Source organism: Ursus americanus, chromosome 2 (genome assembly GCF_024610735.1).
Source record: "Ursus americanus isolate L20-20 chromosome 2, mUrsAme1.1.p, whole genome shotgun sequence".
Lineage (NCBI taxonomy): Eukaryota > Metazoa > Chordata > Mammalia > Carnivora > Ursidae > Ursus > Ursus americanus.
In genome coordinates this window covers 33,399,273-33,422,604 of record NC_142128.1, presented here as the reverse complement: position 1 = coordinate 33,422,604, position 23,332 = coordinate 33,399,273, and the positions used below count along the sequence as shown (strand labels likewise).

At 54.2% G+C, this 23,332-nt stretch overlaps 2 protein-coding genes across 4 annotated transcripts in view; one reads left to right on the top strand and one right to left on the bottom strand.

Annotated features, from left to right (window-relative positions):
- Positions 1 to 1,086: 1,086 nt before the first annotated feature.
- CARHSP1 (calcium regulated heat stable protein 1) lies at positions 1,087 to 13,107 on the bottom strand. The gene is made up of 4 exons (XM_045784643.2): positions 13,058 to 13,107; positions 5,463 to 5,627; positions 4,631 to 4,753; positions 1,087 to 2,920 (listed from the first exon to the last, which is right to left on the bottom strand). Exons 2-4 carry the CDS (start codon positions 5,618 to 5,620, stop codon positions 2,758 to 2,760), a joined length of 444 nt encoding a protein of 147 aa, XP_045640599.1. The 5' UTR covers positions 5,621 to 5,627; positions 13,058 to 13,107; the 3' UTR covers positions 1,087 to 2,757.
- LITAFD (LITAF domain containing) overlaps positions 11,963 to 23,332 on the top strand; it is a 24,401-nt gene continuing 13,031 nt past the window's right edge. Inside the window, exons 1-3 of one of the 3 annotated variants that reach the window (XM_087870530.1) lie at positions 11,963 to 13,501; positions 13,647 to 13,810; positions 13,940 to 22,747. The gene's annotated coding sequence lies outside the window, so the exon portion shown is untranslated. The remainder of the gene's footprint in view (positions 13,502 to 13,646; positions 13,811 to 13,939; positions 22,748 to 23,332) is intronic. The other 2 variants (XM_087870537.1, XM_087870532.1) reach the window with 2 other exon arrangements.

Below are 23,332 nucleotides of genomic sequence, written 5' to 3'. Positions count from 1 at the left end.
TAAGTCACCCCCCAGCTTTCCGGAGCTGGCAGCACAGACACCAGCACAAGAAACTTCAACACGGTGGCTAAGTGTTGAGCAAGAGGGAAGCAGAGGTTGGCCCTGGAAGCGGCCCCGTGAAGGGCACAGCCCGGGGCGCCTGAGGGAGAAGCCCCCAGGAAGGCCCTCCTGTACTCAGTGAGGCGCCTGCACTCCATCCCGAGGGAGAGGGAAGGGGGAGGCTCGGATAGGTGGGACACTAGGCAGGAGCGCCCCGAGGCTGTAGAGGACGGAGTCAGGAAGATCTGGCAGATTTGGCCGCCTTGAATCACTTCCTCTCCAAGGACTGCTTCCTCTTCCACCATAGCCCCCTGACCTTGGCTCCATCAGGCCACTTGGGCCCAGCAGCCAGGCCCCCAGGCTCCGTCCCACTGCCACCCCACCCTTCTCTCAGAGCTGGATTCCCCCACCTGCCGGTTCTGCCACCTGTGTAATGCTGAGCACAGCACTTCGACAGATCTCCTTGTTTGGAACGAACGCCTACTTTGGCTCCTGCCTAAACGGGTTCCTTGGCCTGTTGTAATTGTTCCAAATACACTTTGAAAATCAGTACTGCAGTAAAAATAGTCAGGTCTGTACCATCAAAAATGATCTACCCTCCCTCCAGAGACACTGGCTGGGCAAGTCCGACCCAGAGCAGCCCTGCCTGTCAGCCCAGCCTCCACCACACCCTGCACCTCCCCGCTGCGCTCCTGGACACCCACCCAGGCCCTGGGCCTTCACACCTCCCACTGCCAAACTTCCCTCGGTCTGCCTGCCCCTGCTCTCGCCACTCATGCTCACACAGTAAAAGTTCAAGTGCATCCACGGAGCAAGTGGCATTTTGTTGTCACGAAGCCCGACTCTACTGCTAAGCTGCCCGATGCTGGAGAAGGAGGATTAAGGGAAAAGGCATGATCCCATCCTCTTCTTCACCACCCCAAAAAACCAGCCTGTGAAGCAGAATGACGGAGCATGACTGTGTCTGCCGCGTTCGGGGGAGACGCCCTTACCTGCTGGCTCACAGGAGAGGCAGCCGGCCTCCGCCGTCACAAACAACACAGAGCCTTGCACAAAACACACTTTATTGAGAGAGAGGCGGCTGGTGGGAGGAAAGATGTGGATGGAATCCCGGATGCTATTCCCAGCTCTGTCACCAACATCAGACGTCCTCCCAAAAGGAGCTCTGAAAGCATGGCCTGTGGCCGACAAAGGCCTCCACAGACCCAGCAGGAGGCAGGGGTGCGCGGACCCTTCGAGGGGCCCCACAGGCCAGGAAAAAGCAGACCAACTGTTCACTGCGCTGTCTGCCAATACATACACACACACACACACACACACACACACACACACACAGTCAACACACTTATTTGTATATTTTAAAAACTCACCAGTCGTCAACAAAATAGTTCTACCTTCCAACCCCTTTCAAAGGAAGCCCTTTCCAGACCGAAAGACAAACAGGACCACAGACTGAAACACCTGACGAGGGCCTTCCTGTTCCCAGCATCCCCCACCCTGGCATCCCCCAGCCTGGCACCTGCTGGCCACCCTCCCCCGTCTGCAACACCCCCGGCTGCCCCAAAGCTTTCAAGGGTTCACTCCCTGCACTGACACACAATTTCCTGACTACACATAAGCCCCATATTTCAAAACATTATTACCCAGCTATTTCTATTTTTAAATCACAACGAAAGCCAACCCAAACCACTGCAGAGAAACTCCTAAGGATGTGTTTACGGCAAATATCTACAAAGGGTCGAAATGTCGGCAGCGAAGTGCACACAGGGCTGGCTCTGGCTGAGAGCCTTCGTTATTAAAAAAGGAAAGAAAAAAATCCTAAGCATTTCTTGCAAGAAACCCCATCACCAAAGGTGCATTTCTCCTTCAACTTTTGACTTGACCAGGGCTGCCCAGAAGCAAGCTACCAACTCTCTTCTGGATGGATCTGGACCAAGGTCGGATTTTAAACAAAGACCCTCCCTTCTCCCACCCCCACCCACCACCTAAAGGACCAGGGATGTGAAATGCCTTCTAAGTGATGATCATTCACCTTGAGGGCAGGAGGAGACGGGGTTCCTAGGAGAGGGTGCCGCTGAGCAGGGCATGGCCGGGGGGAAGCTCAGGGCTCCCAGGGAAACTCTCTTCCCCAGGTGCCCAGTGGTGACACTTCCCACTTGCAAGGCACCAGAGCCCACCCTGCTCTCCCTGCTCCCTGGCTGCCCCATGAAGCCAGCTCCCCTAGAACCAACCACAAGGAGCATCAGAAGGGCCTGGGCCCGGGGCCATGGGCACAAGGAAGATGGCCACATGGGTAAGAATGCATCCTGGGAAATGTGCAGGGCCCCCGTCAGCCCTTGCACGGACTGGACCTGGGGATTCTGAGACTCCAGGGGAACGAAGGACTCTGTGGGCTGGGGAAGCGCCGCCTGGCCCACCCCCGGGCTGGGGTTGGACCCTCCACTCAGCCACCAGCGGGTGCCCCTCCTTTTTCCATGCTTTTAATGCTTTTCAGATGGTGAGAGGCTGTTGCAATGGTCAGAGGCTCTGCTGGTGGCTGAGAGCACCCCCATGCCTGCCCCCCATGCCCCTTCTTCCAGGAGATACTGGAAAGGGACCGGGCTCCCCCCTTTGAAGCCCCATCTCAAGCGGTAGACTGGCATCTCCAGTTTGGTCCTGCCTCCTCTTCCCCCCAGAGTCTCCCGCAAGCCGAGGAGAAAGGGGTGCTTCCGGCCTCTCCTAGGAGCTGACGACATGGCCGGACCAGGTCTCGTGCTTGGTGCCCGGGGCCAGATGGGTGATGACCACCTCCACGGCTTGCAGCTTCTCGTTCTTGGGGGGGATGGAGCACATCTTATAGGTGACCTCGTCGCCTTCCACGGGGACATACTCCCCTTCCACACTGCAGGGGTAGGGAGACAGCACTCAGAAAGGCCCAGGACCACAGCCCCGGCTGGTCAGAGGGCCACCCCTTTCAGAGGAACTGCCCCTCCTGCCCTGCCACCAGAGGGAGCCACGCCATTTCGCTGGCGCCGTGTCACCCCTCTGCCTCCCCTGACGTGGAGGCCGAGACCAGGCTCAGCCTGTGCAGGGGCCCACGCTGTCCATTAAATATGGGCCTGTGGACAGAAGGGCAGGGAGAACCGGTCTGAGCCCAAGAGAGGAAGACAAGGCCGGCCCGTCACCATCGAGCGCTGGTGCAGCAAGTTTCCTGAGCTCCTGCGGCACATCCACCCTGGTCCCAGGAGCCCCCCAAACCCAGCTGCGTGTACCTCTGCCCTCTGACTCCCCAGGCACTCAGCAAGCTCGCAGGAAAGTCCCTTCTATGCTTAAAGCTAGTTCTAGAAAGCGTCCTCTCCCTGTGACCACCCCCAGGAACATCCCCCTCACGTTCGACGGGGTATAAGCCACCATCTTGCCCGTCCTGGTGAGGTGCCCATCTTGACGCCCCCTTGAAGACACCTCCAAGAGGAACATCCCCCCAGCTCTTGGAACTGGTTTGTCTTGACTGAAGAATCCCCTAGCAGATGGATCTGGCCGCCCAGAATCTCAGGAATACAGCTGCAGTCCACTTCCGGCCGTGCAAGCAGACACCCCCATTTCTCCACCTTTCTGATTTGGTCCCCAACCCCGTGTTTTCCTTACTAACTTATTTTTCATGGTGCACTGTGCATATCCTTGTAAACCACTACAAATCCCTTCTGGACAGAGGCAAGATAAAAATACATGTACACGTCCACTTACGTGTGCATCCATACATCAGATGCGTTGCCCAGCATCTTTCTCGTGTGTGCACTGGAGACAGGCCCACGTAAGGCCTGATGTGTAAGAACGTTGGGGGGAAGGCGTCAAGAAGGGATCATTTGCCCATCCCGACAGACATGTGCAGCAGTATCCTACCTATTTGCAAAAACGTGATTTTTCTCTATTGCCTGGTCTGCTGTGTGGGGTGGGACTCGGGCTGCCACAGACTGAAATGAAAGATGGGGGGTGCGGGGCCCAAAGAATGGGGCAGGGGAAAGGGGGTGCCGGATGAGGTCCCCACATAGCTGAAGGCGGGAGTGAAACACAGGCTGCTGGCTGCCTTCCAGCCCTGAGGCCTCGGATGTGTGAGCCGCGCCCTGGGCCTCCCAGGGGTTTCCACACAGGAAGGAAGGACGGACGTCAGTGAGCAAGTGCCAGGGGAGAGGGTCCAGTTCCAGACTTCCTTCCTGGAGCACAGAGGTCACGCAGCCCCCAACCTCACCAAGTGGCCTCCCCCGCGGTAAGCCGAAAACCAGATCCCGGGTCCAACGCAGCTCCCACAGCTCCCAGGGGCACCCGCTCCCCATCCATCAGATACACAAGGGCACTCAGATCCATCCCAGAGGTTCTCAACACACCCAAGTGCGTGCTCGCTCGCGCCCTCGCTCTCCGTTGCACACACAGATAGGCAGACTGTCATCGCCTGCAGCCTCCCCCACACACCACCGCCAAGTACAGTCTCATCACCCCACCCCCAGATACAGTCACACACAGGTCACAGGCAGAGTCTCACACCCTTCCCCTGCCTCGCTGGGGCCTAGGCAGCACCTGCCGCACCTCCAAACCACCCAAACCAGCCCTGACTCACTCAGAAATGTGCAGGAAGATGTCAGGGCCACCATCAGCCGGGGTAATGAAGCCATGGCCCTTGGATCGACAGAAACATTTGCAGACTCCTTTGTAGACAGGACCTTGAGAAGCCCGCACCGTCCTGATAAGAGATGGGGAAAGTGTGAGGAGGCCCCCACCAGCCCTCCAAAACAGTCACTCACTCTCGGGCAGCACACCCAGCTCATATCAGAACCCCCCCAACACAAAAGCTGTGCCCCAGTCAGTAGCCAGGGCCACAATGTACAGCTGTGCAGGTTGTGCACTGCACAACTCTGGGAACCATTCACACAGATTCCAGCAAGAGTGACTCTCTGGTGACCCTGGCAAATTTTCTCAGGCCTCAGTTTCTCCATCTGGAAAGAGGGTTAGACTAAAAGCTCTCTGAGCATCCCTCCGAGGACTGCAGCCTCTACTCCTTGGGCCTGAGATCTGGATCTGCCAGGCACCGTGCAGGTCCTCTGCAGCTCTGTGGCCAACCTGCTACTGTCCCCATTTTGCAGCTGAGGAAGCTGAGGTCTTGCAAAGGAAGAAGCTTGTGTGTGGTTAACACCCAATGATTTAAGACCCCACTGATTTCCCATTTGTTATGACCCCCAGGCTGGGGCAGGCTCAAGGGGACCTGGGGCTGTGCCCCTCCCACCAAGTTTATAGGATGCCTTCCCAGTCTCTCACCATCAGTCCTTACCCCAACCCATCTCCCTATTTGACAGACAAGGTCACTGAGGCACAGAGATGGCCAGACACAATGACTCTGGGTCTGGACAGGAGACCTATCTCAGGAAGCTTCCCCAGGCTAGCCCAAGACTCACGCTGAGAAGGTCCTTGTCCGGCGGGTGGGCAGTGGGCTGGGGACCACGTTGCCCCGAAGAGGCGACGGTGACCGATCACGGGCCCGCTGGGTGTCCAGCAGCCCCACCGAAGTCTGGTGGGTTGGGGGCTGTGGCGGCGGCGGAGGTTCAGATGACATGGCTAACCTAGGGAGAGACAGAGGGCTCTCAGGGGCCTTGCAACGGGGGGCCCCCAGATGCACCCCACCCCCGTGTCTGAGAGTCTGCCATCTGAGGCCCACTGCTCTCGGCCGGGGAACGCAGGCACGAGGCTCACTCAGCACAGAGGTCACCTTCTCCAGAAACATGCCTGGCTTACCCCAGCGGGGTCAGGTGCCTCCACGGCCCTGTGGCAGCCATGGCCTCCCTCTGGCATCGTTCTGCTGGGAAATGCCTGCTTGCCCCGTGACAAGGACGCCATCAGTCCCCTCTACGTCCCCAGTACACAGCACAGATCCTGGCACACTCAGGGGCACTGAGTCCATACCCGTGAGAGGGAGGGAGGGAAGGAGGCAGCGAGGGAGGGAGGCAGGGCAGGCAGGCTTTAGCGCCAGCCACCTAGGTCACACTCCAGCTACCCAACAAACTTGACCTGCTAAGTGCCAGGCGCCGTGGGGAAAGCGGAGGGGCAAAGGAGAGAAGAGCACACAGTGTTCCTCCAAGGGAGTCTGGACACAAACCAGAGACGCAGACCCCAGCTCTGGATCCCCCAGGGCTGTCACCAGCCTGCATCTGGGACAGCGAGCCCGAGGGACCCAACGCGGCGGGCCACTGCAAAGGCCCTTGCGTATGCAGGTGCTCAGAGTGCACCCTGCCTGGGTCACTGGCTGTGAGGAACGCCAATTCCTCCAGTCACCCTTAACATGCATCAGAGGCGGGGTCAGCCCCAGCTGGGGGCACTGGGGGGAGCGGACTCCATAGCTGCTGCCCTGTTCTGGCACTTATGCCAAGAGCAGGACGTGGCCGCTGCCCTGAACACGTGACCACTAAGGTATCTGCTCCGACTCGGCCTTGGCTCAAGCCCCACAGGAAAAGAGCAAAGCTCAGGAGCCGGAGGGCTTTGGGTAAGTCCTTCCCCCTCTCTGGGACCAATCTCCCCATCTGCAACGTGGGGCCGCTGAGTGGGCGTCCCTGGGCACCTGGTCGGGGCTGCTGATGGCACGGCAGGTGAAGCAGAGCCAGGCCCCACGGCCGGGGGGGCAGAGGAGCCCTGAACTCACACTTGGCCCAGGCACGCAGAGCAAGGTGGGGCGGCAGCAGCCCCGACGGGTCTGTGGGGCTCACACAGGGTTTTCAGTAAAACGGTGGCTATCTTAAACACAGCTCTAACAGGGGCTTCCAACTACTCTTGGAAAAAACTCGAAGCTCTGATCACCCTGAACCCCCGTTTGCCACCCTGCTTCCCTCACTGATGTGACTCTGTGGCCCCATGCCCAGGGCTTTCAACCTCCATCGCCCAGGAGCGCACCCTCTGCCCACAACCCAAGCCACCCAAGACCCAGGCCTGGTTTCTCCCCCGAAAGGGCCAAACCTCTCCCCCGCCCCCTTCCCCCACATTCTACCCACAGCCCCCCACACTCCCCTGTCTGGCCTTAGTTCTGTCTTGCTCAGAAGAGAGAGGGCCGGCGGGCCTTCTGGAGGAAGTGACATAGTACCTCCTAACCGTTCTCTCAGCTGCAGCCGTGGCCAGGGAGGACCGGGGAGCCCCCACCTCATAAAGGCCCCAGCTGCTGGGCTGGGGGTCAGGGCTCCAGCATGACCCAGCAGCACAGGTCATAGAGTCCCGGAATGTTCCAGTGCTTGGGGTTCTGGGAAGGGGGCTGGCCCAGAAAAAGGAGCGCCTTGCCGGGGCCTCCCGGGACAGCAGGGGGGACAGCAGCGTGAGGCAGGGGACACACACACACGCACACACACACACCCGCCAGCCACAATCTCCTTGCCCTCATCTGGAGTCAGGCACATCTGACCTCACACCACTGCTACGAAGTTGAAATCACATAATCCACGCTAAGCACTCAGCATCTACCTAGCACAAGTGAGCAGTACTACCAGCTAGGACTGTTGTGACTGTCATCACATGGTCATTCCACGAACAGGTGACTGGTGCCAGGCCCTGGTCATGGCACTAGAGACACAGGGCCTGAATTTGGAGGCAGAAAATAAATAGGTAAATAAGTATATAAATAAGATCATCACAGATTCCCAAACGGGCTGGTAAGAAATACACAGGAGATAAAAAGTAAGAGTGTGGGAATGCTTTTCTAATGAGGGTGCACGCGGGGCCCTGAACAACAAGAGTCAACCATTTGAAAAACAGGAAGGCTCTTCCAGGTAGGGGGAACAGCCTGTGCAAAGGCCCTGAGGTTGGCAAGGGCCCAGGTGTGGCTGAAGGCCAGCAAGGAGGCAGTGTGGGCACCATGGATGGGGAGACGAGGGCCAGCTGATAAATTATGGGGCATCATCATCATGTGTCTCTTCCTTTCTTCACACCCATCTGTCTGTCTGTCTGCCTGTCCCATGCTCCTTACTATGCCCACCTCCCCCCTGAATTAATGAAACAGGCCCAAATTGGGGGCCCCCTTCTCTCCACCCCAGCATCCCTGATTCCCCAAAGACACCCAACTCTCAGGGATGCCAATGGGAACCCATGTGGCCTTGGGGATGAGCAACTGAGGGCAGCACAGGGTCCCTCCATGTCCCTAGGGCCCAGCACTGGGGCTGGAGGAAAGCAGGGTTCCCTTCTTGACCAGTATTTGAATGACAAGGGTTCAAAAAACTGGGAGTCTTGAGGAGTGGCTGGCAGCCACAGTGAATTTGGTGTGCTCTCACTGGCACAGTCCAGCAGGAGTGGCAACGGCCATGCTCACCTGGCAGTGTTAGAAAGTGGGGCCCGGAGGGCACCACTACCTGGGCGGGGAGCGTGGGGAGACCCGGGAGCCTTCACCACCGCCCTGCCTGCCTCTCTCAGCCCATCTGAGCTAGAAAGCAGCTGGGGCAGCTGGAGCAGGCCTGGCTGGGGGCCAGCCAGGACCCAGCAGAGAGAAAGAGGAGTGAATGGCCTCTGTGTGGGGGAGGCCAGGGTCAGAGTCCAGCTGTAAGGAAAATAGCTGGGGGAGGGGGTAGCCAGTCACCCCGGAGCCAACCCTGCAGCTGCTGCTGCTGCCCCCCCCCAACTCCACGCACAGATGGGGAGGGGGGTACAGAGGGCCAGCCACACCCCCAGCAGAGTCGGAGTCTCCAGCTGAGGTGGGGCCCACCCTCTGTGACCAGCCCCCTCGCCACCAGCCCATGTACCCCTCAACTCCCTGCATCTTCCCACGGCTGGGAGCAGTTTGTAAGCAGGTGCTTGAAGCCCAGACCTGGGATGGGCCTCTGACGGGCAGCAAAGTGGCCCAAATGTCCCCGGCCAGGGCACTTCACGGCTGCTGTGCTGTGAGCAAGTGCTTGTCGCTGCCCTATGTGAGCACACCAGGGGACAAGGTCAGCTGGGGGCTTGCACTGGCACCTGAGGACCTTGACGAAGGCTACATCCTTTCCAACAGTTACTGGGCCACCCACTATGCGCAGGAAACGGACACCAGGGCAGCAAATTCAGGAGCTTAGGCTCAGGGACTGGAGACCCACAACCACCGGGACAAGAAGCATGTCCTGGAGCTAGGGACTTCACCCATCTCCACTCGTTCATCCTCACTTCGCTGATGGGAAAACTGAGCCACAAAGTGTCAAGCAGCCTGCCTTGGGCCCCCCAGCTAGTAAGTAAACTGGGAAATGTTCTGGAGAAAAAGCAAGGAGAAGAGGGGAGCATGGGTGTGGGGTTGCATTTTCAAAACAGGTGGTCTGAGGAAGTGAGCAGGGGGTCACGCTCCCCTTCCCTCGGTCAGCTCCAACCCCAGGTTCTAAACAGTGCCCAGAGCCAGGGGAGGGGGACCCAAGGTCTGGAGGTGAGGGAGCCAGGAAGTCACTCCCACCCTTGCTGCCCTCAGGGAGGGGTGTGTCAACAGGGCCTTCATCCCCGGAAAGGGTGGAGAAGGGGGCCTCAACCCAAAATAGCGTGGGAATTTTCCACAGGCCCTGCATGTCCTCCTATTAGGTTCTCAGAGTCCAGGCAGGCCCCAGGCTCTGGCCTTCCCCACCCCTCCCCTCAGCCCACCCACCTACCTGGGGACTCCAGACAACCTGCAGACCCCCTGTTAACCCCCACCTCCTGCCCTGAGAACCCAACAACCATATCAAGGGTAATCAGTCTTGGGCCAAAGAGCCAAGTGCTTACTCCAGGGAGGGGAGCTTTGGCAGCGGTTCTCAGCCATTTATACTTTAGTGAGAAGGAGTTTGCAGTTTATTTCCCAAGACCCCATTCTTGGTAGCTTTCACACCTCTCCTGGAGGGCAGGAAGATGGGGGGAAGGGGGGCTAGGGGAACAAGAACTGGGTTCAATCACGTTGGGTGCTTCTTTCTCAGTGTGGTTCTTGGCAAAGCCAGACCACTCCAAGCCTAGGCTGAAAACTGGGGGTCTTGAGCCTTGCATGGGTTTCCGGCCGGGGGAAGCCAGGGCTGGGCATCATGTGTGTGGACACTTCCCAGCTGCAGGGCCAGGCCGCTGCTGGCACATGGGGGTGGCTCGGAACCAGCCCACACAAGAGGAGGGGGGCAGGGCACTGGAGAACCAGCCATGGTCCAGGAAAGGGGACAAGAGTGAGGCTGTGCTTTGATTCACCGGATGTCCACTGCCCACCACCCACCGACTTCCGTGTCAGGCTCGACGCGGTCAGTTCACATACATGAACTAGAGTCATCCCCACGGCGGCACAGCTTTTATCACACCCATTTTACAGGTGGGGAAACTAAGGCCCAGATAGGGTCTCACACTTTAGGAGTCCCAAGAGTCTGCGGGGATGGTGATAAAATGCAGATTCTGTTGGGAAGGGCGGGAATGGGATTGGGCGGTTCTAAGGTGCTCCCTGTGAGGCAGGTGCCACTGGTCAATGGAACAGAGCAGCACCAGAGTGGGGCGGCTTGATGACCTGCCCACCTTCACAGACAGTGGGCTGGCAGGTGCCAACCCCATGTGAGAGGGTGGAAGAGAAACTGGGGGGCCGACAGGGGTCAGGCTCTGGATGAGTCACAAAGTTACTCTAGGGCACCAGGGTTCCTTCTTTGTAAACTGAGGCTGAGACGCGGTGACTTCGTCCCCACCTCCAGGCCAGCTGGGCCCCCACCCGGCAGACAGGAGGGCTGGCGGTGGAGGGGCAGTTCAGCTTGGCGGAGCCCGACAGAGGGGTCCTAGGAAGTGGGAGAGGCCCCAGGAGGGGACCCGAGGCGGGCCTCTGCCACCTCCCACTCCATTGTTCCAGAGAGAGCCCGCGGTGGCGGGGAGGACGAGGATGGAGGGGAGGCAGAGGAGGGGCGGAGACGGCCAGGGGAGGGGCGCGGAGTGGAGCCGGGGGCGGCTGGCTGCAGCGGGGCAGCCACCGCCGGGAGCCAGCAGGGCCGGCCGCAGAAACACAAACAAGGCGGGAGGGTGCCGCCCGCGGCCAGACGCGGCCAGACCCCTGGCCGGGAAGTGCCCTCCGGGGCCCATGTGCTGGAAGAGGCGGGAAACCCAAGGACCGGCAACCCAGGAACCCGACGCGGCCCCTCCAGCGTGGCCGCCTGACCCCCCACCCCGGAGCACCCTGATGGCCTCAGCTGGGACCAGCCCCGCCCGACGGAGAAGGTCCCCCAGCGCCCCCCCCCCAAGGGCCCTGCGATCCCCCAGCTCGTAACCAGAAGCTGACTCTGGATCCCATCACCCCCGGGTAACGCATTCCCGTATTGCATCCTTGCCTCCAGCTTCCCCCCTCCCCCGGGTTTGGGGGGGGACTGACCCGCGTTTCAGGCCTGACTGTGCTCTCCGTTGACCCCTGGCAAGCGACCTCACCGCTCCATGCCTGTTTCCTCATTTGTCAAATGGGACAGTAATGTAGTATCCCGGATGGCCCCCGGACGCGGTGCAGACGGTGCCAGCTACAAAGGGCTCAGCCAACAATACTTGAGCCGCTCATGTTGAAACTGTCAGGCATGGGGCGATCTAGAATAATCCCTCCCATTGCTGTCCCTGCTGATGGGACACAAACCAAAAGCCCTGACTTGGCCACTCCGCGGCACAAAGAAAGACCGTTCCCCTCCCACGGGAACCCACCCTCAACGGCCACCCAGGGCCCCAGGGCCCCACTGGGTCTGGCTCAGGTCCGCAACGCTACAGGACCCTGTTCTTGCCCTGTGTGGGGGGTGTGGGGGCGGGAGGACGAGCAGCCCAGCACTGAGAACCTGGTCACCAATCCCCCCCTGGGGAGCAGGAGTCCAGAAGTAGGTGGAGCTGGCCGAAGAGGCGAGGCTGCCTTGGGTCTTAAAAGGGTCACTTGGTGGGGGGGGGGGGGCGTCATTCCTGACAGAGGGACCATCAGGGGCCAAGGCGCAGGGTGGGAGGAAGGTGGTGGCGGAGGCTGGAAAAAGGTCGCCGTGGAAGGTAACAGAAAACCCTGTGGACAAGTTTGGGGCTTAGACAATAGGGACATCAGCGACGATTTTGAGGCGGGGGTTATCTGAACCGATTGTTTTTACAAGTTCTCTCTGGCTTCGGAGAGGCGAGAGGGTTGGAGGGGCTAGACTGGAGGCGGAGACAGAGAAATGTCAAAAAAGCAAGTAAAATATATGACAGTAGCTAACGCTTCCCCTGGGGCTGGGTTCGCCTCCTCTTTCTATTCTTTCACACCCCGTTATGAGAAGAGAAGTTATACCACTAGTCTACAAATGGGGAAACTGAGGCGGGAGGCCTCTTCTTTTGCAGTGAGACACCTCCACCAACGGGAACGGAGGCCCTGCCTGGAACCGGCTGATCGTCGCTCCCTCCCCACATACACACACCCACTCCAACCCCAGAGAAGATGTGGGGGCCGGGGTTTTCTTTTTAAAAAATCAAAAAACAACGTTGCATTTCCGGCTTGCAAACGGGCTGCCGGCGGGGCCCGCGGGGAGGGAGACTGTGGGCGCGGTGAAGTTTTTGTGCTCCGCCCAGAGGCCCCCCATCCGGGCGCAAACACTCGGCGAGCGCCCGGTGACTCCTCCTCCCCAGATGCGGCCAATCGTGCGGCGCCAGGACGGCTCCCCCCGCCCCCACCGCCCCAGCAACCGGAGTCCCACCGCCAGCGCCGCCAGACCCGGTTGGGGGTCGGCGCCCCCTCCCCGCCCCGCGAGTCCCCCACTCGCGGTCCATTCCACGGGCGAAAGCGAGGGGAGGCTGTCCCTGCACGCCGCAAGCGCTGCCCGACGTCCGCCCCAAATCCCTCCCGCTGCTGCCACACCCGCCCCCTTCCCGGGGATGAGTAACCTGCTCTCCCCAAACAGGCCGCGGCGGCCCGTGCATTTCTTCGGGGCCTAGAGACCCAGCCCGAAGCCCCCTGCCGGCGGCCAGGAAGACACTGCCAGAGGGGGCTGGATGCGGGCGGCGGCCGCAAGAGGCCGACGTCCGTCCGCACTCCCGGAGCCCGGGAGAGGACACCCCGCCACACCCCTCTGGGGGATCCGGAGAAGCTGCCTACCTGCGACCCGCTCCGCTCCGCCAGCTGCTCGCCTCCGACTGCGAGAGCCGAGAAACTGGGGAGGGGGCGTGGTCCGCGGGGCGGGCCGGCCGAGGCCACGCCCCCACGAGCTCCCAGCCAGTGGGGCGGCGGGTCCGAGCAGCGGAAGGCCAGGGGGCGGGGCGCGCGGGGGCAGCCCCGACGGGACCTTTGTGTCCGCGCGCGGGACTGGCGGGAGCGCGGCCCCACGCCCCGCGGGGGAGCCGGGGGAGATGCCTCCGGTGCTGCACGTAAGGTCGGCAACCCCCCTGAGGAGTGGAGGGCCCGTGCTGGTCCCTCCCCTAACCAGCCGCTGCAGGTCCGGCCCGAAGCTGACCCTCGCTCCAGAATCCGGAAGGCCCGGGACGCCTCCATCTTGACGGAGAGAAAGAGCTCCAGGAACGTCGAGAAGGAGTGAAAAGAGAGGTAGAAGGGAAACAAGCCAAGAACTGAAGGGAAGAAAAGAGGGGAAGAAAGGGGGGCAAAAGGAAAAAAAAAAAAGCAAAGAAACAAAACAAAAAGGGAAAGCTATTGACTTGTTCTCGTTTACTTAATTTTCGGTCACTCCTAGAGTCCTTGAGTCCCCTGTCTGTGCAAGTAAATGACAAGACTCTTGTGTGACAGAAGAGGAAACTGAGGCACAGAGAAGTGACACCTCCCTGCCCTCACCTCGTCACAGCACTTCCCAGCAAGAGGAGCCCCTAAAAGCCAGCCCAGCCCTGGACCGAGGCTCAGGTTGGTGGAAGGTGGGGGAGGGATCCCGGAGCTGTCCTGGGCCTCTAGGCCCTGCTGAAGCCCACCAGCTGTGCCTGCCTCTCAATCTCTCCTTTTCTTGCCCTCCTTTCCTTCTCTGATCCACTACAGAGAAGAGACCACAGCAAGAAGACAGCCGTCCACAAGCCAGGAGAGTCCTGCACCAGGAACCGAATTGCTGGCACCTTGATTTTGGACTTCCCAGCCTCCAGAACTGTGAGACGTCTATTTTTGTTGCTTGGGCCGCCCAGTCTGTGGCGTTTGTTACAGCAAGAGGAACAGCGTTTCTCTTCCTTCTCAACTAATCACAGTCTGAGAATTTCACACCCAGGTTTGGTGCAGTTCTGGGCTATAGTCATTCCCTGGGTGTGCCGTCCACACCAGGCTCTGGGGTGCTGAGCATCCAGAAGTAAAAAGTGCCCACCCAGTCCCCGCCCAGGAGGAGTCATCTCCTTTTGAGACAGCAGGCCAGTGGATAAGGAGGATGCCAGGTGGTGGGCTGGATAAGCCTCCCTGGCTCAGTGAGGGCCTTGCCCTCAGCCCTGTCAGACAAGACAGATCCCAGGGAGGAGTTCTCTCTCCCAAATTGTTACAGCTTGAGCCTCCTGCGACTCGAGACCTCAGCCCACCATCCGATGGCACTAGCCTAAGGGCCAGACCTGAGCCAGCAGCAGATGAGATCTGACCTAACTTTTCTCCCCAGTAAGGACCAATTATCTATTCAGCCGCCTGAGAAATATTTATTGCACCTGAGCTCTGTTACAAGCCTGGGACTACAGAAAACTCATGTGGGTTCTGACTCCACCCCAGAGGCTTATAGTCTAATAAGAGGGGAGGCAGATGTTAAACCAGTAATCACAATGGTATAAAAATCCCGCCATACCCACAGCAGGGACAGTAACGGGGATGGAGAAGCCAGAAAAGGCTTCTCTGGAAAGTGCTGGTTGACCTGAGATCTTCTGGAAGATCAGGAATTAAACAGACAAAGGAAAGGACATTCCTGAGAGGTTAGAACAAGTGCAAAGGGCCTGAGGCAGGAGTGTGCTGGGGCTAGGACTCAGGGAGAGTGGAGAGGGAGTGAGTTGCTGTGGCAGGAGTCTAAATTTATGGGTCTCCATGAGGAAACTTCATCTTGAAGACTGCTGGCAGCCAGGTAAAGTCTAAGAGCAGGGATGAAGTGGAGACTCCTCTCCCCAAAGTATAACTCATGTGGTTTTGGAATACAGGTGAGGTTCAGTGGGCTGGAGTCCGGAGCCGATGACCAAGAATTCTCCAGACGTCTTTGGTGCAAAATGGTTTATTAAAGCACAGGCACGGGACAGGACTCATGCGCAGAAAGCTGCTGCCCCAGGGTTGTGAGGGGCTTGGGGGAGGTAAAGAAATAGGGAGGTTTCTGTTAAACAAAAGAGTCACAGGATACCGGAGACCTTGCCATTGTCAAGTTAAGGTTGTTTTTCCCTCTAGCAAGGCATTAACATTAAGATAGTTGGGAGCTTCCTGGGGGAACATTATACCTGGCCCGCTTCAAGTATCCATGGACTGCAGATTATAAAGACATTTAATTGTACCTATGTTTCCTTCTGGAAGCTAGGTCATTGATAGAAATGCTTTGTTCTTGTAAATCCGCTAAGACATTAGTAAACTGAGGGAGACTCAGGTTTTGCAGGATTGTGATCTCTCCAGGTTAACTGTTTGTTTGTCCTTTCCTTCGCTTTAGGGCAGCCAGAAGTGCGTGAGGAATGTCACAGTATATCCCATGGGGAGGGTGTTGAGGGGTGTCAGCTTCTGCTTTCCTCAGCTTGCCTTCTGTTCCCTCATTTCCCCCCTGAACATTTTTGACCCTTAAATCTTAAACGTTGTTGAAGATGGAAGGTCTCATTTTCTGTAATGTCTTCCTGCTGCATAGGGGTGTAGAGATGTCCCTACCTCTGAGTCAATATTGGTCAGTTGGGGAACTTACAGGAGAGTTAAGAAAGGCGAGCAGCTGAATCCAGTGAGGTCGACACAGATGAACCTCCTTGAGTAGAAGGGATCATCTGTCAGCTGGAAGTTACGGCCATGGAGGAGGCTTGACACGAGGAAGGGAGATTCCGGAAATGACAAAAGAAGGTTAATATTGTAACGAAAAAGAGAAGTCTGAATAAAAGATCTTTGATAGTTGACCTTTGATAATTTGCCTCCCGTCCAGGAGTTTAAAGCAATCGCTAAAGGCAAGAGATCGTTTAAAGGGCCAGTTTGAGTATCCTTAGCAGTTAGAAACCAGCAGTATTTTGTGGTAATCAGGACCGCACGCACAGCCTTCTGTTTTCATGATAGTGCAAGCTCTGCCTTGTGTGACCGTTAGAACTTCTAATGCCATTCTGTTTGGTGAAACTGCTTCACGTATTTGTAGTACTTTAGTATTTAGTAGAGAAATGCTATTTTGACTGTCTTTTAGGGCTTTGACCATGTACTGAAGAGTTTTCCTGTGTCAAACAACATTCTCCAGTCTCAAAGAGGTAACAAGGACGGTTGCTAGGTGGTCATACCAGTGAGACACAGAACGTGTCCACCATGGTTTTAAATTTCGAAGGTTAGCTGGCTTGGTTATGGTTTTCATGATGCATCCAGGCAGAACCCAAGAGTACAGGGCCTTTCCAGCCTGGGGGAAGCCATGGACACAAGTCAGAGCCACATAGCCACTAGGCCCCATCAGAAGATAGTCATCTAATTCTGGGTTCCTTTAACTGCAGTCACTATATCAACCGCTATTCAGTTCCAGTTTTGGAGGGCCGTCTTTTGAATTTGTGTAATAAGAGGCAGTCCATTGTCACTTTGTAGGGACCAAGGGAGTCCAAATCTAGGGACGGTTTTTCTTCACAAAGTTTTTGTCACCTGCATGGCCTTTAACCCAAATCAGTAGCCTGGTATAAACTCTGTATTACCTTCCATTGATTATTTTAGGTATAAAGATTGTTTCCTTCATTATTAACAAGCCAGTTCTGTGCATTTCTTGGTCTGAATAGGCTGGACTTACGGACCTCATTGGAATTAAGACTGGTAAAAGACTTAATATTCGTTTATTTTGTACTGTGTGCTTGGCCGCAGGGTCTAGTGAATTATTTCCTTTAGATTCTAAGGTCAGGGGCGCCTGGGTGGCTCAGTCCTTAAGCATCTGCCTTCCGCTCAGGTCATGACCCCGGCATTCTGGGCTCCCTGCTCAGTGGGAAGCCTGCTTCTCCCTCTCCCTCTCCCCCTGCTTGTGTTCCCTCTCTCGCTGTCTCTCTCTGTCAAATAAATACAATCTTAAAAAAAAAAAAGAGAGAGATTCTAAGGTCGTATCCGTTGATGTCCTTTGAGGTGAATTACAACTACTTTCTTAGGAAGGTGTACGGCCGTAAGAGTGATAATTTCAGGCCCATATTTGATTGGGGAGTTATGGCTTGATAATAACTTCTTTTCTTCCAAATGGCTCCGTGAGCATGTAGGACTAGGGACGCATATTTGGAGTCAGTATAAATACCAATTTTTAAGGCTTTGGCAATTGCAAAGCACGAGTGAGCCCTGTAGTGTACCCCGCTTTTCTTATTCCCTTTTCCATGAATCTGTTGCCGTCAGTAAAGCAACTGTCCTCTGTATTTTCACTAGGGGCATGTTTTAACTCTGGTCAGCTGGCATAGACAGAATCGATAACCTCTGAACAGTTACGTTCTATACTACAGAATTGTGGTGGTCAGGTGCAGGCATAAGGGTAGCTGTGCTTAAAGTCTGACAGGTATTTCAGGCTTATCTATAAGCATAGCCTGCTAATAAGTCCACGTCCTATCAACTGTTGGTGGCCTTTGGTCTCCAAGACGTTCTGGACCTGACATGACGTCATTACAGTCAGGGACTTTGCCATAGCGAGCTTTTTTTTTTTTTTTTTTTTTTTTTTAAGATTTTTTATTTATTTATTCGACAGAGATAGAGACAGCCAGCGAGAGAGGGAACACAAGCAGGGGGAGTGGGAGAGGAAGAAGCAGGCTCTCAGCAGAGGAGCCTGATGTGGGGCTCGATCCCACAACGCCGGGATCACGCCCTGAGCCGAAGGCAGACGCTTAACTGCTGTGCCACCCAGGCGCCCCCTGCCATAGCGAGCTTTAAGGCCCCTTTTACGGAAGGGCTGTTGTTTGCTTGCCTGAAGTCTCGACTTGTAACTGTGCCTCCATAGAGGTGGCTTCCAGGGCAAATAAAACCTATGAGGGATGAAGCCACTAAGAAGCCCTCTTTGTTGGAGGTCTAGCCTTGCTGTCTTAATTAACGAGGAATCACTGGCAAATGGGGAAAGACTTCTCAAGAGATAAGGGCATCCCCAGATCATCATCCAGTCCAGTCAGAAGGAAAGTGGGGTCATCCATTATCTCCACAAGCCCATAGTTAACCCTATGGAGTGCGGTATGCTCTGGCTTTTAAGGAAGGACTTTGTAATCCCAGCCACATAGAATTGGTCAAGGTGATAGCTGAGTTATACAATTGTTGGGGAATCTATCCCATTTCCCAGTTGTTTGAATAATCCTATGCCCATGGGGTCCTGTTATTAGCCCCACAGAATAAAAAGCATGAAGATTATCATGTATACATGAGCTGTTGTGTAGAAATAGAAAGCTGTTTCTCTGAAGTTTACCTCAAGTTTGTCTAGCTTAGGTAAACAGACATTTAAAGACAATCAGACCTAGAATTTAACATCCACAAAAGTATTGTTAATAAAACAGTTTTTCTCTCTAAAATAACCCTCATTTTTGATCAGAGATAGCCAAATCAAGACTAATTTGTTTGCAAAACAAGTCCAGTTTTAACAAACTTGGTGTAATTATTTGCGTGAGCTCAGCAAGAATAGTGATTGATCATACAGATCTTTTAGAATCTGCTTTGCTGGAACTTTTTATAAGGAATCTCTAGGTTGAACTTCTAGTAGTCTCTTCAGGCCAGAAGCCAAGCCAAGTACTTGCCATCAGACATGCCTGCAATACCTGTAGATGTGGGCAGATTCCACGAGGTCCCCAAAGTATCCCGAGGGTCCTGCACCTGCCAGAAAGTGACATCCTCTACTCACCTGGTGAGGCTGCTGGGAACTCTGTAAGCAAGGTATCAGGTCAACATTTCCAAGGGGCTTTATGGCTCCAGGTTTCATAAAGTCAGCCTTAGTTCCTTAAAGCTGTTTGGTCATATCTGAGTCTATGCATGTCTCTCAAATGACATTCCAGTCAGAGCCTTGGTAAAATAACCGATGTTTCCAGTGGTGTCCTGTTACAAGCAGAAGATTCTTACTGAACTTACACAAATGACCATGGTTGCTGTGGAAGAAAGAATACTTACTGAGACCCTTTTGAATTTTGGAGGGTTTAGATAGAAAAGTTAACCGCTTTAATTTGTTTAATTATTTCTGTATGTCACAGATGTCTTGAGACAAAGTTCTCTGGAAGAGCAAATATTAGAAAACCAGCAGTTTTTTCAACTAAGAGTTGGAAAAAACTTTATTTTTCCCAATTTACTTAGTCCCATGTTACTATTTCTTGTTTAGTTTGAAGGCAGTTTTAGTTAGTTCTGGAAATTCTTAGGAAGTCAGGTTATTTCTGTGACACATAACACTTCGTTGATCAAAATATCCAGTGATGATCTTGTATTAAAACTTTAGGAATTGCATATTATCTCTGGAATAGTTAACAGCATTTACCCAAGTGTAACCTAAGGCTTATCATTTGTTATGATAAGTACTTCCGGGGTAACTTAGCATACCAAAGAAAAAGGCCTAAAGAGTTAAGGAGACTTCATTTACAATTTAAATCTTGGGAAGATTTGTTAAAACCTTAGAAAGTTTTAAAGCACGGGACTAAAAAGGATTACAGGTCATTACAAAAATTATTTTTATTTAACCAAGGTGACAATAAGAGATTTGAAAGGCAAGTATGTAGGGTTCTATAGTTGTTAGCAAAACTTAGCTCCTTTAATACTGAGAAGTTTTAACCAAGTAATGGAAAACCTGGTAAAAGACAAAACCTATATAGAAACTGGCTTTCTGGACAGACAAAAGAGAAAAAAAACTTTTGTTTACATTTTCTTATCCAGAGCAGATGAACAATTCAAGAAACCTTTGTTCTTTTGAGCAGAGAATTTCAGTCGTCTACCAGTGTACTTTCAAATCCATTCATTTCAATCTTAGTCCGTCCTGACCACACCTAAAATTCCTTTCCAAAGATTTCCCTTCTCAAACCTTATACAACTTTCTTTTGCATTCAGATTTTGTCCCCATGCCATCTTTCCAAACAGTCATCTTATATGGACAAAAGTACCTTCTTTTACCTTCAACAAAAAAATACATTCCCCTTGCTTATATCTTTCTTACATCTCCTACTTTTCTACATACAGAGTTGCTTCCCTCATTTCCATAGGTCTTAATTAGACTTTTTTAAAATATTTTATTTATTTATTTGACAGGGAGAGAGCACAAGCAGTGGGAGCAGTAGATGGAGAGGGAGAAGCAGGCTCCCTGCCGAGCAGGGCGCCCGACCCCAAGACCCTGGGATCATGACCTGAGCCAAAGGCAGATGCTTAACCAACTGGGCCATCCAGGCGCCCCAGTCTTAATTACATTTAGCAGAATTTTGCATTCTTGAGAAACCTTAGTCTCTGGTGAAAACTCAGTCGTAACCAGTTGTGAACTGCTGCAGCAAAACTTGGAGACGGCAAATTTGTGAATCAGTTGGGCAAAGCATGTTTACCAACAGACTCAAATATCCTTAGTTTTTTGCAGTAAGTAGTCAGAAGTACAAACCTGCGTCCAGTACTCAATGCTTTTGCACTTTGTTCTGTTTGGAAAAGACCTAGATGTCCAATGAATTCAATTCCATTTATAATCCAATAACTTCAAGGTTTCAGGTTACCAGAGACTTCTGAAAGCTATTTTAACAATTGCCCCTGAACACGTTGGTGAGACAGCCATCGTTTCAGTCATCTTTTTACTAACAGCTTGAAACAGAAATAACACGAGTTGGCTTGCCCTTCAGTAAACCTCGATAGAATAAGTTTCACATTTAGTGCTGATAACTTGACAGACCTGTCTTTCTTAATTAAACTGACAAACTCAACTTCGTTTGAATACCAAACGCTGTTCCACCTGGGTCCTCTCCATGTTCGATTTTTACCTGAGACGCTGGTGGGGAAATCTGGAGCGGGGGGTGTTGAAGTCCGGGCGGTGCTCCTCTCGTGCCTTGACAGTGAAGGAAGAGGGAGCCGTGGTGCCTGAGGCACCGAGGATGGCACAGAAGCCAGTCATGGAGGCCGCACCCCAAGTGGTGCAGAAACAGCAGAAGCGGGAGGGGGACACAGAAGAGGCCAGGTGCTGCCAGAAGGCAGAGAAAGGGTTCCCGGTTCTAGAGCTCAGCAGCTCCAACAGAGGAGCAGACGCCCTGTCTTCCCCCCAACAAGGGGGACTAGGCTGTCCATGTAAAGGCCGGAGAGGTCAGGGAATCTCCCCGAAACAAAGGGAGTTTCGGCAGCTTGCTTGGGAATATTCTTGAAGTCCCAGTCCCGAGGGAGGCTAACCACAGATGACTCCAGTTACAGCCATTAACCCAGGAAATGAGTGAGGGAGGAGCCCCCATGTCCCTTAGGAGGAACAGTGAGAGAGTCCGAGTCCCCTTTGCTAGGAATGGCCTGCGTTTCCTCCATCAACCTGGGTGTATTCGGAGGCCTATTTAGATAATTACAGTTAATAACGTTCTGCCAGAGGCCGCTGGGGTGCTGGAGTAGAGCAACAAAGGCCGAGGTACGAGCAAGAAGGAACCCTAGGTCCATTCGCCCTGCTCCTTGCAGAAGAGATCTCACTGACAGATCCCACTGAGGCCGTGCAGTGTTAAGGGAGATCTGTACTTTCCTAAGTGTTGCAATCTGAATTGATTCCAATGGGTTAAAAGTCATCCCAAGGGAGCATTCTTGGGGACCGAAGAAGCTCCCATCCCATGCTAGAGAGGGTGCTAGAGAGGGTCCGTTACCAAAGAAAATCCCCTCCTAACACCTGGGTGGCATCCCACGCACAGGATATGTCAGAGGTTCCTGGTGTCAGAGCGACCCAAGGCGTCCCTTAACCAAACCACTGTGGTCACCACCACCGTTAAAGGCCCCTGTGGGAAGGAGGCCTGCCCTCCCCCTGCTTCCCCATCATATTCTGGACTACAATGGGTGCCGGCATTTGGACCGAAATACCTCGCCTTGAAGAACCCACCATTTTAAACCCATGGAGAACATTAGAAAAGTCTTACAAGGGGAATTACCCAATTTTGTAATTTAAATAGTTAGTAGAGGGCATTGGCAGAAAACAGTAAAGGTAGAAATCCATCATGGTCTAAGCAACATTCCAACACATGAGGTCCTTACGGCCAGCTTCCCTAGGAAACGCCCCTGGGTGGTTGTAATTCCATCGGGTACTGGTTTCGGCCGGTTCCCAGTGGAGGCCCCACAGCCAGAAGCGGCTAGAGCAGGGATGTGGAAGGGATCACGTTAGATCAATCGGGAGGAAACCTCACAAGGGAGTCTTAAGATTGGCAGCTGTCCTGTGACTTAGGTGGCTGTCCCGTGCCCAAGACAGACGACTTTGTATTAGGACAGCAGTAAAGAGAGGGCATCAAGTTTCCGGGTCTTATTACTGTCCCGACCAGGGTACTAACTTCCAGCCAAAAGGCAGGCTTTCTTCTCCCCATAGAGCAGCCAGGGGCTAGAGGACTGCAGCCTGACCTATCGACACGAACGTGTTCCAGTAAGACCCTACTCCTTGAAGAGCCCCTCGAATGAGAATAAAGGGAAAGGAGAGAAAGTACTCACCAAGTTTGCACCGAAGCTCCGAGTCCAGATGTAAAGGCTCAAAGCCCCATATTGGACGCCATATGATGGGGTTTTGGAATATAGGTGAGTTTCAATGGGGTGGAGTCTGGAGCCGACAACCAAGAAGGAATTCTCCAGACATCTTTGGTGCAAAGTGGTGGTTTATTAAAGCACGGGGACAGGACTCAGGGGCAGAAAGAGCTGCTGCCCCAGGGTTGTGAGGGGTGGCTGATTATATGCTGTGGGCTTGGGGGAGGTAAGGAAAGAGGGGGGTTTCCAGAAAGTACTTTCATATTTTAAAGAAGACTCTTAGGATACCAGAGGCCTTGCCTTCATCAAGTTAGGGTGGTTTTTCCCTCTAGGAAGGCATTACCAGTACGATAGTTGGGAGCTTCCTGGAGGAACATTACACCTGGCCCGCTTCAAGTATCTGTCCATGGGCTGCAGATTATAAAGACATGTAATTGTATCTACATTTCCTTCTGGAAGCTAGGTTATTGATAGGAATGCTTTGTTCTTGTAAATTGCTAAGACATTTGTAAACTGAGGGAGACTCAGTTCTTGCAGGATTGTGGTCTCTGTAGGTTACCTATTTGTTTTTCCTTTCCTTCGCTTTAGGGCAGCCTGGAGTGCACAAGGAATGTCACATATACCCCATGGTGGGGGGGT